Here is a 14751-nt window from a genome sequence, read left to right on the forward strand (position 1 = left end):
ACATCCGGTGTGCGACCCCTTTAAAGGGTAAGTTCGGCGTTTTACAAGTAAAGCCCTGTTTTAAGATCGTTTCTGATGAAATCGAACGGATTAAAATTTGGACACATGCTGCTGTCCCGAGAATTTTAGATTTTTGTGTTAGCACCACCCCCACCCCCCTTTAGTTTACAAAGACGTGAAATTCACCGAGTGGTCTGGGGTGTTCACTGATATGCTCACGCAAAAATCGCTGCAAAAGACGCTTTCCAACTTTTTTTTTTTTTACCGTAGTTTTTGGAAGAATGTTCGGTTGTGAGGCGTTGGAAAAATATTGCTAACACAAAAATCAAAAATTCTCGGAACAGCAGCATGTGTTCAAATTTTAATCTTAACCGTTCGATTTAATCAGAAACGATCTTAAAACAGGACTTTACTTGTAAAACGCCGAACTCACCCTTTAAGAGTTATTATTACTTATAATGATTTCGTTAATAACTTGACAGCACATAATGTGTATTCTTACAAGTTAAAGAACAATGTTTGTGTGATTTCTATTTTTCACCTTTATGAGGCAAAAAAAAAATTTGTCTGGTAAAAAGTTACTGTGGTAGGTGGATTTTTAAATCCACCTGCCACAGTGGCTAGTGGTCAAAAAAGTTAACATTCAGGCCCTGTATGTATGAGATTTCACTGAAATAGGTCCTCTGAGAAATCACACATCTGGGGCTCTGTAAACAGAAAAGGGCTCACATTTGTTTAGCTAATCAGAAAATTAACATAACTTACTGAGCATGTAAGCAATAAAATATTGTAGCTACTAAAAATAATATCAATTGATAAATTATTTTTATATAAATAAAATACTAATGTAATTTTGTACTTTTTGTTTACTTTTATTTCACATTTCTTTAGGTTTTAGAAGTCTTGTTTTATACGTACTGTATGAAGATACAACCTGAATAAATGTGATGTTGGTTCCATATATTTTTCTATGTTATGAACACACTACCGAAACTAGTTTGGGGTCTGTAAGATTTTTCTTTGAATGATTTTAAAAGAAGTGTCTAATGCTCATCAAGGCTGCATTTTTTTGACCCAAAATTACAGTTTAATAAAGTTTAATTAAGTTTCATAAAAATACGTAAAATTTATTGTGAAATATTATTAAAATTAAAAAATATATATTTTATAAGCTGAATTTTCAGCATCATTACTCAGCATTTTCAGCATCATACATCTGATATACTGATTTGCTGCTCAAGAATTGAATGAATGAATAGAAAGTTTAAAAGAACGGCATTTATGAAATAAATTTAAATATTTTGTAACATTTTACATGTCTGTTTCGATCAATTTAATGCATCCTTGCTAAAAAAAAGTATAAATAAAATGAATTTCTTTAAAAACACAAAATCTAACTAAACCCAAACGTTATTATTACATTATAAAAAAAAGATCAGTCAGTAAAAGCTTCTTGTCAGTTGCATGCATTACAGTTTGAAGAGCCGTCTATTGAATTTCCAGAGCCCATGTTTGTGGATCCCAGCAGTGGAAAGACCTGTTAAATGTGGCCCTCTTGTCCCATAGCCAAGGATAACGTTTATCAATGTCCTTTACAATGATCTGCCCAGGTGTTTTGCCTTCTATTTGAGTCTGGTAGCTGGTCTCCGTTACTGTGTCTATAAAAGGTACTGCAGCACTCATATTTCTATCTGCAGCACCTCTGGGGGTCGTACATACTGTAACAGCCTGTATTTATTTATATCTCAGTCTGGCCAGCGGTGAGATCTGTTTGGGGGAGAGCTTTATGACAGATGGCCATATTAATAATATAAAAATAAAATAAAAATGAATAAAGAATAATGGCACTATTGTCTTATTTTGACCTGCTTATATCTAAATTGAACTCGTTTCATGATTGATGAACTTTACAAAGTTATTGAACTGAATTGATTTGAGTTTAATAATGACGCTATTGTCTTTTAAGCCTCGTTCAGACTATAAGTCCATAACTGAGTGTTGTGCATATCCGAGTGGAATCCGATCATATTTAACAAGTGTGAACGCCAAAAAATCACATGATCCTATTTCGAGATGCATTCTTTTGTGGTTTGAAATCTTATTCAAATTACATTTCTAGAAATCCTTTTCAGTCTGACCGTCCTAATCTGATTTTGTGCCGTTTGTTGCTTTCCTTTGCCACGCAAAACGTAAACATGTCAGACGTTGTTATAGGAAACATGATGAAAGTCTCTGCAGAAACAAGTGTTGTTGCAAAGTGTCAGTCAAGCAGAAAATTACAATATAATGGAGACATGTTTTGAGAATGACGTAGACGAAAGCATAACATGTTGTAAATTAGACACAACATCTGTTTTGCAAATCCCCTCCATTTTGCTGTTGTTGTTTTTGCCGTATGCCTACCAACGTAACGTCATTGCCATAGAAACCAATGCAGATATTCTGGAAAACGAAAGAGCGGCATGGGACACACAAATCAGATCTAAACAGTTGCGATGCACAGTGTGGACAGTCAATAATGTAGATCAGATTCCAATCGCATACACAAATAATCAGATTTGAATTTGTCTCATATTTGTTGAAAGTTTGCATCATTGAAACATTCTGTCTTGTATAAAATGCTGCAGGAACATAGGTGACATGCCTCCCTGTTGTCCAAGAGCCAGATATGTGTGTCTGTACAGTATCTATTCTCCAATACACAATTACATGAATTTCTTGATAGGGATCAATAGAGTTCATTAACAATACCGTTATTGTGTATTGTCTACAGTTTCAGCAGCCACATTGTGTCAGTGTCCTTGCCATTTCACTCTAATACCAGACTGTTTTAGTCTTTGAATCAATCCTAATCTGTTTTTCTCTTACAGGATTCAGAGAACATAAAAGTTACGACTTCTACAGGCACAGTCACTTGTAAAGCCGTCATCGTTGCTTGTCCTTCTAACTTGGCAGGTTAGTGCACGTACAGTATACATACATGTCTATGTGAATCACAAAGTTCATACAAAACGGTCTGTCGCATTGACCCCGAAACAGCCGTCAATCACATGCCCCCTGTAGTCTGCTTCCTCCTGGACTGCCGCCATCCTGACTGCAAGTTTGGCTGCCACATTTTGTTTAACAGATAGTGCAGCTCAGTCTGTTGCGCGGAGTCTGGCGAGGACACTTTTAATGTGACGGATCTAAGGACAGCTCTGAATTACGCAGAGTGCCTGAACTGCCATCGCCCTGCTGGCTCGAAATCAGAATTCACGCATGGCAAGCTGACAGGTGACGGGAACTCTTAAAAACTGGAGACATCGTTAAGTTTAGACAGCCGTCCAAAATGCATTCAGCGAATAAATAATGAAGGCAGTGTGGCTTAAAGTCAACCCTCTGGCATCTTCTCCTGTTACAAACTGAAAATTGTTAATATTTATACTGGGATCAGACTGTTGAAGCATCACGCAATATACAGTACATTGTTGAGTACACTCACACTCTGACACACACTCAGACAAACACTCAGACACACACACACACTCAGACACACACTCAGACACACACACACACACACACACACACACACCCACACACACACACACACACACACACACACACACACACACACACACACACACACACATAGGCTTACTATATATATATATATATATATATATATTTTTTTTTTTTATTATTTTTTTATCGATTGACTATATATATATATATATATATATATATATATATAATACTGTCAATCGATTAAAAAATTACTAATTAATCGGAGATTATTCTGTAAAGTAGTTAATATTTTTAATATTTTATATTTTACATTTTACATTGTATTATAATTTCACATTTAATCTCCAAATTAATGTAGAAACAACATAAAAACAGTAGCCTATTTTTTTTATATATATATTTGTTTAATGGCATCTTTTTTATGAAAGAAGGCCAGTATCTGAGACACCAATAATGCTATTGATGTCTCTATGAAATTATGTTTTTTCCCCCTCAAATTTAGCCATTTTAGCCATTCAGCATTACAGTATAATTTAAAGCTATACATTTTAACATTTTATTAGCTTTTAAAAACAATTACAACTTTTAATTTAAGTGAACTTAAAACCATCTTCACATAAAACCATTATAATAAATGTCACATGTACATATGCTCTTCAATACAGCAGGGTTAAAATTGTTCTATTGACCCAGTCAGACTGGTTCAGATTTTTACTTGCCCAGTCAAAATGCACAAAAAAGTTATTTTTTTCGTTGTTTTTACATTTACATTTAGCTGACGCTTTTATCCAAAGCGACTTACAATTGCTATATGTCAGAGGTTGCACGTCTTTGGAGCAATTAGGGGTTAAGTGTCTTGCTCAGGGACACATTGGTGTCTCACAGTGGAATCGAACCCGGGTCTCTCACACCAAAGGCATGTGTCTTATCCACTGCGCCATCACCACCCCTTGTCTTTTTTGACCCATGTAAACCATGTAAACAGTGCTTTAAGATTTTTAGGTCCATTAGATATTTCAAAAACTTCACAGTCTTCACTGCATAAATTATAAATTAAATATAGATTAATCCTGATTAAAACTACGAAAGTTATTCAGTCGAGAGCAGTGAGGGATTTTCTCTTTTTCATTTGTTCTTTGATTACCATTAATTACAGACAGCATCAGTTTATTAGGCTGTTTAAGACCTGCCACACATCACATGGATTTCTCACAACTCTTTACGTTCATTTTAGACTTCATTTAACTCATGTAAGACAGTGCTTGCGAGGAAACGCAACAAAAAAGGACATTTTGGCATAATTTTGTGTTTTTGTTCATTCAAGTGCTGAAGTGGCTTTCTGTGCGTAAGTGCGCACGAGTCGTGTGTGTGTCACACAGACAGGAGATTCACAGATGCGGCAGTAGCGCACTGCATTCTCTGCGTTCTTCTCATAAGCATTAATAAGAGCATGTTCAGATAATGTAACGCTATTTAAAGAATGACGGGAAAAAAAGGAGGCTGTATTAATTGCCTAAAACATTTTTAACATGTTAAACTGAAAAAGTTAATTGCATGCGTTAACGCATTAATTTTGACAGCCCTAATATGTGTTTGTGTGTGTGTGTGTGTGTGTGTGTGTGTGTGTGTGTGTGTGTGTGTGTGTGTGTGTGTGTGTGTGTGTGTGTGTGTGTACATATTCTGATGATACAATGCAGTTCTACTTGATGAAACTAGTGACAGAAATTAGCTTTAAAGGCAGGGTAGGCAATTTGTTTCTATAACACTTTTTGCCAAATTTGTTTAAACTGTCTTTATTTACCAATACCAATGTCATCCGGGCTGATGGAGAACAATGTTTTAACCTCTCATCCATCTATCTTTTATAATGAGTGAAGTCATTTCCCCAGCACCTCCATTTCAATGATTAATGCACTGCTTGACTTGATAGTACTTTATTGTGCTTCAGTTTGCCATGCCAGGTGATTGAAGACTTCTGTGCTACTGGCAGCCCAAAAGAGCTTGGTCTCGATGTATATTTTTAATATTGAGTTTTGTATATTATTAAGTATTTTAAGGAATAATTCAGCCAAAAATAAAATTGACAATTTAGTAGCATTACAAACACATTTTTTGTTATAGATCATATATATATTGGACCACTATGTTACTGTTTTGGATCTTGAATGGCAATATATATATATATATATATATTGCCATTCAAGCTCCAAAACAGTAACATAGTGGTCCAAATGACTCATGGTCTTCTGAAATCATAAAATGAAATACTATTGGGGCCATATGAAGGAATCACGGAATCCAGTCATAAAAATGGAATTGACTGTATAATGTGGAATGTCACAGAATTTGGCAAATTTGGGATGAATAAAGGGCTGTACACTTAATTATATCATGATATGGACTGGTGTCTTTGAAAAATAAAGGATACAACACAGGATATCTGAGAAAAAACATTTCATATGGCCCTATTATTGTAAAGAGAAACAAATGAATACATTATTAAATTAAAACAACTGATTAGACATTATTTTTCATTTTTAAAATGTAATTGAATTGAATCCAAAAAATAAAATGGAAAATTGAGCTTTTTAGAGCCTCTGGTTACAATTAACTACTGTTGCATTCAAAAGGTGCATTTCTTTATGCATATTAACATAAAATAACAGCATATAGGTTTAGAGAGACATGAGAATGAATGAAAAATAATAGAATGTTTATTTGGGGGTGTGCTGTTTCTCTGATAGTGAATTAGACACCTTTGCCTTGGATTTGGATTTACAGTTTTTAGATATTTCTTTACTTTAAAAGTCATAGGTAATGGCTGTCACGAGTAAAGTCAGCGGTACAGACGTCTTCAAGCGATCGCTTTAAATCCGTGTGTTAAAACCGTATTCTCAATCCTGGATTTCTGTGACAGTTGGGGAGAGGACAGAATATGAAGTGTGGGTGTGCGTGGGCAACCATGAGAAATGAATGTGTGTGTGTATGTGTGTGTGATTGCTGGAATTGTTGTGCGTGGTATAAAACCATGAAGTATTCATGCTTTGCTGCACCAAGCCTACATTATGCCGGCGATTAGTCAGGTTGTGGGATGTATGTGTTTTTTTGTCTTGGTATTTTGGTTGGCGTTAAGATGCTCAACCAGGTTTGGACGCATTCCTTCGGTGGGCTTGTGGCGTGTCGAAGCATAACCGGGTGCAGCCGGTTGGTTGCTATATTTAACTCCCCAGTCTTCCTCCAAAACGATGTACCTGACTTAGCTGGCATTGCAGCTGCATGCAATTTGAGCTGACTGGCACAGAAACCGGTCCCCGGCCCAGCCTCCTATTGACTCCACTTTGATGAGAGAACATCTCCAGTGACAGCGGGCTACGGTGGAAGCAAGCAACCTCACATACACGTCACGCAGAGTTTTGCTTAGAGGCCTGTTTATACTTTAAGAAAGAAGGGAAGCAATATATTAGCATCTGTTTGACTGCAGTGACCTATTTCTAGTTAGGTGTGGTTACACTGAAGTTTAAGCAGATTTTTTTTGATTAAGAGTGCCGGATTATTTCCAATTTCACAGCGCTTTGGGAATGTGTTCAAAAGCACAGGCTTTATACCCAAACCTTTAATTACCAAATTGCTGTTATCACTTTTGCCATTTACAGATGAATGGAGACTGTGTGGGTATGTGAATGGGAACATGAGATACAGCAAATTTCGGCCCTTGAATTTTCAGCTGAAAATGGCATTTTAGGACATTTTCAACTGGAAGAACATTTGAACGGAAAATGGTACTTTATCATACAATAACAGAATCTTGTTAGAGAAAAAGCATCTGTGTCGTTCATGTTCACATGAAAAGATCCAAATTTGAAGATACCTTGACATTGATTGACAGGTTTGGTTTTCTTTCCCGTGTTGACATATTTCCTATTAAAGTGTGCAATTCAATTGGATGGAAATTTTATATGCAATTCAAATACATAAATCTTATGAAATCTTATCATAAATCTATGAAGTGCAGGATGAGTCATATTTTTTTTAAATAATTGTAATGTATGTGTATATATATTATATTATATATTATATTTAATTAGTTTAGTTATTCAAAGCAATTGCTACCTGATAATTAGTATGTTTTCAGCCGTATCCAGGATTTTCAGTTTCACTACATCACTAGTGTAAACAAGTGATTCTTTTTTCCCCCTTCCTTTTTAAGTATAGTTTTCCCAAAGGCTCCGGGCAGGAGGGTATCCTAGAGACATGCTGAGAGCACCTGCGGCCCATTAGCCCGAGGTTATGCTATAACTGTCTGTTCCACCACTCACGGCTACCTGGGTAACATTGGTGACAGAGATGCCAAGGAGTGAGGGGGAAAAGAGACAACACAAAGAAACACACACACACACAAAAAAAAAACCTTAAGGCAAGAAAGAGAGCGACAGACTGACTGAAGTGTAGGAGGATCTAGAATATGGTCTGTAAAATAACCTTCGGAATTCACTAAAGCTTGAACTGCAGCCACATACCTGTAGAGTGTGCATAGTGTTGTTTATTTGCATTTAACACCTGGTTCACTAAAGGAATAATGCAAATCGGGTAAAGACAAACATATCTCACTCCCTAAATGGCTCTTTAAAATGATAACTTCATTTGAATGATGACTTGAAAAAATCATAAGTGGGGTGATTTTGTTGGGAAGTGCATCTGCATTAAAAATAAATATATTTATAAAAAAATAAAGCTTAAAACTATTTCTCTGAACACTTTAACCCAAAAATCCTTTTAGGGCTGAACGATTTAGGAAAAGCTTCACTGTTAAAAATTTTACAAAAAAGATTATTGGAGTATGTTTTACAATATACTATTTCAGTATTTCTACTTCAGAAATGTTGTTTAATTCAGTGTATTACTTGCCATTTCTTTGTAATTATCTGTGAAATTTACAGGCAATTTCTGAGTGAAAATTGTTTCACGGTAAATCCTACACCAAATTTGTTTCTAGTGCAAAATGTTTTTTTATTTAATCTCTCAAGGCCACATTCACACTGTTTTAATAATCATTATGATTTTATTGATTATTATTAAAAATAAAAATGACAAAATAAGAAATATATTGTCAACACTGTTGTACTATAAAATAAAAATCGAGTATATTTAATTAGAATATTTAATTTATTAACTTAATTTCAAGCTTTTTTTGATGGGTTGCTGCTAAATAAGAATATGTGCTGTGGTTTCAGACAGCTCGGCACTGTGTTAATTTAAATGTATGCAACTCACGATATCAGGAGTGTAAATGGCGCACTTCACTTTGAAACTGGTAGTGCATATATTTATTTAATTATATTGCAGCCTTTGCAATTTGACAATTACACTAAGCCATGTTGCGAAATTCATTTTATTTTGATATATCATGCAACCCTAGTATATGCCGGTTTAACACTCCATCATTTGATTGCAATTTGATGAATTTCCACTTTCCATAATCAATATAAAATGTACACAAACGTCTCTTAATTTCTTCTAAGGTTGCTCATCCCTTTGTCTCCCTCTGTGGTTGCCAGATTGGTGGTGTTGCAATTTCCAAACATCTTGCAAATTGAAGCAAGCAGACAGTTGATGTCTCTTGCAAGCACACAGTTATGATGGACTGCCAGACACAGAGCGATTGCTCTCAATCAACGAGAGCAACTCTACACCTCAGTTACTGCGGTTAAATTAGATCTGTTTCCCCCATCTGCCATCACAGCCCTTACGAGAGACAGATTCATGTGGGCGTCATGGGATTGTCGGTCACATATAAATGATCACAGAAATAAATCATGGTTAAGAAAAGAAACATTAGAAACATGGTTTGCGTTTTTTTCCCCCATTAATATGTTGGAAAGTCTTCTGGGAGAGAGTTAGTACAATGGAAATGTGCTAATCAGAGCCTCTTGTTCAATTAGCAACGTGTTCGTGAAACATAATGTAATCAAAATATATTTTTCTGATTGCCATCTTTTAACACAATTGCAATGTAGTGCTTCTCCACAGCCCTTGCCCTGTTTGATTTTTCAGTCTGGACAAAGACGTTTATTAACATTAGCTCCAATTAAAATGCTTTTTTGCGTAATTCTGAAACCACTTTAATGAGATGTTGGGTGATTTGCTAAAACATTTTACAGATGGACTTAGTGACAGTTTCCTTCCCAACAGTATCCAAGCTCCCTTTTGTGTCCCATTTGTTATAATCACCCTGGTGTTTTGTAATTGCTTTGCATTTCCGGCTCTTAAGATAATCACATTCAGTGTTTCCCACAGGATTTTGTGAGACTATATGAGGGGTCAACCGCTGTCCCTCTAGGCATGCCTCTATCCACAGTCTGTATTTATATTTGTCTTCATGCTAATAAGTGCTAAATAACTACTTTTACACAGATATATTGTTGAGAACATTGTAGCATACCCTGTACCCAACCTCATATGCACGCTGCTTGTGTGGATGCTGTCAGTATTTGTCCTTTTACTGCATTTTGCCTGTTAGGAATACATGCACGGTTTTAATGTTATTTTAAAGTGGGGTAGAATTAAATGAACGGCAAAACTCAGCATTTTGTTCATGTACCCCCTCTTGAGCTGGTATAACTGAAAGCAACTTACACTGATATATCTTAAAATATGTCAGCGCAATTGTTTTCTCCCAAGATGCACGCCAGTAATGTTTTTTTGTACTGCTATGGCACGTTTATAAAAGTTACCTACATGTCCCAACTGAACTATGGCCTAATCCTGGCTTAAAGGTGCAGTGTGTGATTTTTAGCGACATCTAGCGGTTCAGCTGCGAGTTGCACTAAGGGCTCAGCCCACTGGTCACCCCTCCCTTTCGAAAAAGCTACGGTGGCTAAAACGGGACAAACATATCGTCGTCTGAGACAGCAGAGAATAGCCAGAGCAAGCCAAGAGTGTGTAACATTGTTACTGTTTCTGTACCACAGTCCATTATAAACCACATCATGCAAAAAGTTTACAAAGCCATAGTCAGGTGAGGATCAAGGGTCTATATATATATAATATAATAATAGTAATCAGCTAATTGTCTTACAACTGTAACCAGCACATTTCCCCCCACATAACAAACCCATAATACAGCGAGGGAGAAGAACCACATGAAACTATGCAACTATATATTTTTTTCTAACAGGGTAGTAAACGCTTAGCTGGTTAAATATGAGCTGTTACTGTGGCTGAGCTGGTTAAAGCGTAAAGCCTTGTTTAAACTCGACGCGTCCGCATGAGCCCAAAGGACCTCCGCATCCCCTAGACACCATTTACTACACACAATAGGCTTTTTTTCTCTGATTTTGAAAACTCTTCGCGATCGACTTAAAATGCTTTCAAGATCGACTTGTCGACCGCGATCGACGGGTTGGTGATTCCTGTAACGTTACGGTTTTACGGTCAATGACAAGAGTACTAATCAGCTGTCTCACGAACGTAACCAGCACATTTATCCCCACATAGCAAAGCCATAACAGAGCGAGGGAGAAGAACTAAGTTACATGAAACAATCCAACTACATATTTTACACCACTGACAAGGGAAAAGTCACTACTCACGGTGTTTATGGCTAGCTTCTAGCTTTCTGCTGCTTCTCTTTCAAGGTAGTGACGAAACGCGCTCTGTAGCACTGTTTGTTCGCGTTCGGCTACAGTATAAACATGACGTCACAATATGTCAACCTTCATAGAAGGGGGTGCCTGCGGTTATGTAGATATAAATGTCTCATTCTAAGGTAATAAAAACATTACGGTTTATTAAGTAAGTTCTTTATACACCACTGAAAACATAGTTATGGATGTCATATTGCATTTCTGTTAATAGATACTCAAAATTTTTACACATTGCACCTTTAATCTAATCTTTTTCACATCTTTTTATATTGTTATGCTTGTCAAGCATTTACTTTTCAATTGACCAAATGGATGTATTTATGTGTCCTCTCTTCAAAAGGCCAGTACACATGTTGGCTTGTTCCCAGAAGGCTGTCTTGTCAAAACTGAGGTCAGGGTCCCTCCTGGCACTGTTTGCGTTACCCAAACATAGAGATGGCCCTGTGTGCCGCACATAAAGTTATTGGAAACCCCATACTCGCGAAACGGCTAAGCCTTAATTATGGCTTTTAAGAAAACAAAGTAGCAGTGTTAAATCTCAGGGATATCCTTAATAGATTGGCAATTTCATGGAGAGCTAGTCACTGGGGTATTAGATCCAATTTTCCAAAGTGCTGCTTGATTAGAAGGTATAGCCACCTAAATCAATACCAAGGGATGATCTGAGACCTATGAGTTATTCTATACCATATTCTTCCTGTCTGTGATTCCCATTTTCCCCTTTCCCCTCATCTGGGAGTCCATTTTCTGTTTTCCATTGCTCTTTAAAATGTGTATTTCTATTCAGTCCTGTCCTCCCCTTTATAACACTCTTAATCCAATGTATACTGTATCCCAGAATCCTTTGGTCAATCTTTCTCTTCTTCTTCTTCTCTTCTCTTTGATCCCTAGCTGGTGCTTGGTCTGGATTGGCTCCTAAGCCCATACGCTACTAATGGTTGTCGAATCTCATTCACGAGGCTTTTCTATGTGGGACGATCCAAGACGGTCGTTCTAGCGTCGTCGATATTTAATCTGCGATTTCTTATGTCCTCCTCAACCTGTTTGAGCCACGTTTTCTTTGGTGCCGTTTGCTGGATTCTCCACTGGGAGGGTCGGTTACGCCAGAGGAGTTGGTGTGGTAGTCGGCTCCCACTCATTCTGCAAACATGGCCAAACCATCGCAGTCGTCGTCTTTGGATTTGTTCCTCGATCAATGGTTGTTGGCATCTGCGCCGGATGTCCTCATTTCGAAGGCAATCTCGAAGTGATACTCGCAAGATCTGGCGCAGGCATCGCATTTGGAAAGCTTCGAGTTTGTTGAGGTCCGCCTTCAGCACCGTCCACGTTTTGGATCCGTAGAGTAGAATCGGCAGGAGTAGAGTCCGGAATAGGCAAATTTTGGTAGGGATGGAAATATTGGTTTGCTTCCACAGACACCACTTTAGCGAGGCGAATGCTGCGGTTGCTTGGCTAATTCGACTGTGGATCTCCGCCGTAGACGCAACTTTCTTCTCTTCAATCAGTGACCCCAGGTATTTGAACTTCTGAACTTGCTCAATCTGGATGCCGTCAAGGTGGACGTTGACCGGCAATCCATCTGTTGTCAGTACCTTCGTTTTGTCAACGTTAATTTTCAAACCATATGATTGGGCAACGTGGGCGGTCACATAGAGAATGTCCGTGGCTTCGGCATCGTCCTCGGCCAGCACGCCACTGTCGTCGGCGAACATAAGATCCGTTACCGATGAGCCATTTTCGTCGAACTCCACTCCTCGCCTACCCTCGAAGACTTTCCTCATGATTGCATCGACAACGATGTTGAAGAGCAGTGGTGAGGCAACGTCTCCCTGGCGGACTCCAGTGCGGATAGTAAATTCCGCAGGATAGTAAATTCCACATCGAATTCACTCTTCCATCACCTGGCGGAGACTGACTATCTGGTCACAGCACCCTCGTTGCGGTCTGAAGCCGGATTACTCCTCTCTCCTTTGGTCAATAGTCTCAGCGAGACATTTGCTCTTCCAAAATCTAGTGAGCTGCCTTCGTAGGCAGGATTTTAAGGCATTGTATGCATGTTCTTGACTCTGAGGCTGAACTAAGACGTATACTTTAAGATAAGTATGTAAACATAGGGCTTGTGTACTGTTAATATGGAGTAATTTTCCATTTTGATTTTTCACAGGTGTTTTATGCATGTTTTAAAGGGGTGGTAAAACACAATTTCACTTTTCTAACTTTAGCTAGTGTGAAATGTTGCTGTTTGAGCATAAACAACATCTGCAAAGTTACAATGCTCAAAGTTCAAAGCAAAAGGAGATATCTGCTTTTAAAGAAAAGGACTACGGCTGGTAGGGACTTTTTTTTATTTTATTATTTTTTATTATTATTATTAATGCTACGAACCAGAACAATACAATGAGGCATACTTATTTAAAGTACAACAAATACAAAGTAAATACATTAAAATAAAATAAGAACAGTGCCAGCGGACATGAAAAAATATTACAAACAACAGAAAAAAGGGTGCTACTTTATACATCATACCTGCTTAAAATGCTATAAGCTCTAATTGCCTTTTTACTTGTGCAATTACACAAAACAGAACTATAAAGGTTAAAATCATTTTTAAAGCAAGAAAAGTTAGGTTTGGAGTCAGACCATTTCATTTTATGAATGTGAAACTTCCCCATTAATATTAACAATTGTATGAAGTATGCCTTATCTTTCTCAATCCCATGATCATTGAAGTGTATCATTATGTCAAATCCACTCAGCTGTAAATCAATGTTAATTTTTTTCTTAATTAAAAGCTCCAAATCAATCCAAAATATTTTTGTATGCAATGGAAAAATAAATGAAAAATTGTTTCCCTATCACCTTTACAAAAAGTACAAGAGTAATCAATATCTAATTTAAAATGCTCCAGCACATGTTTTGCTGGATATATTCTATGCATTATTTTAAAAGAGACTTCTTTTACTTTGTTATTAATGTAGAATGTATCTACTCCTCGCAAAGCATCACGCCAATTTACCTCTCCAAACACAGATGACCAGAAAAAGTGAGCTGGAGGGTAAACAATATTAATAAGTATATTCCTAATATAGTTATTTGAGACTTTATTTTGTAAAATATTTGTATTACCAAAAAATATTCTACCCGTGACATCTGTAAAATTTAGATATTCCTCCTGTGATGCATTTCTAAGAAGGATCAATACTTTCCTGGGAATTGCATCCATTACAACTGCAAAGTCTTTAGGTATAACTAGGGACTATATGACATTCCTCCTGGGTAAGTGACATCAGCAACCCAAAAATGTAAATAAACCCCGCCCCCGGGACACGCAGTCCATGTTGAGAAGAGGAAAAGTTGTTGTATAAGAGTACATTTGTGAGTCAGCTCAAACTTTAGCATCCTTCTTTTCACATGCAATAAAAAGTCACTCTGTGTGCATCTCACAACAGTTCCTATATGAGCGATTTATAGATTATCATGACAGAATATACTAATTGAAGATAGTTAACTCCACATCAACCAACATAAATTCATCAACTAACCATTCAGAGACATCCTGTTGCATTCTACATGTTGTCACTTCTTCTTGAGTCTTTCCATCTTT

General features: G+C 37.1%; 1 protein-coding gene across 1 annotated transcript in view; it reads left to right on the forward strand.

Moving 5' to 3' along the window:
* The window catches only part of LOC143750090 (putative flavin-containing monoamine oxidase A), a 50957-nt gene that overhangs the window by 11002 nt on the left and 25204 nt on the right, over positions 1 to 14751 (forward strand). Inside the window, 1 exon segment of the mRNA XM_077242944.1 lies at positions 2871 to 2955. Within this exon segment, the coding sequence (XP_077099059.1) occupies positions 2871 to 2955 (85 nt within the window).

Source organism: Siphateles boraxobius, unplaced genomic scaffold, assembly GCF_051911475.1.
Source record: "Siphateles boraxobius isolate OS27281-9 unplaced genomic scaffold, OSU_SipBor_1 25, whole genome shotgun sequence".
Taxonomy (NCBI): Eukaryota; Metazoa; Chordata; class Actinopteri; order Cypriniformes; family Leuciscidae; genus Siphateles; species Siphateles boraxobius.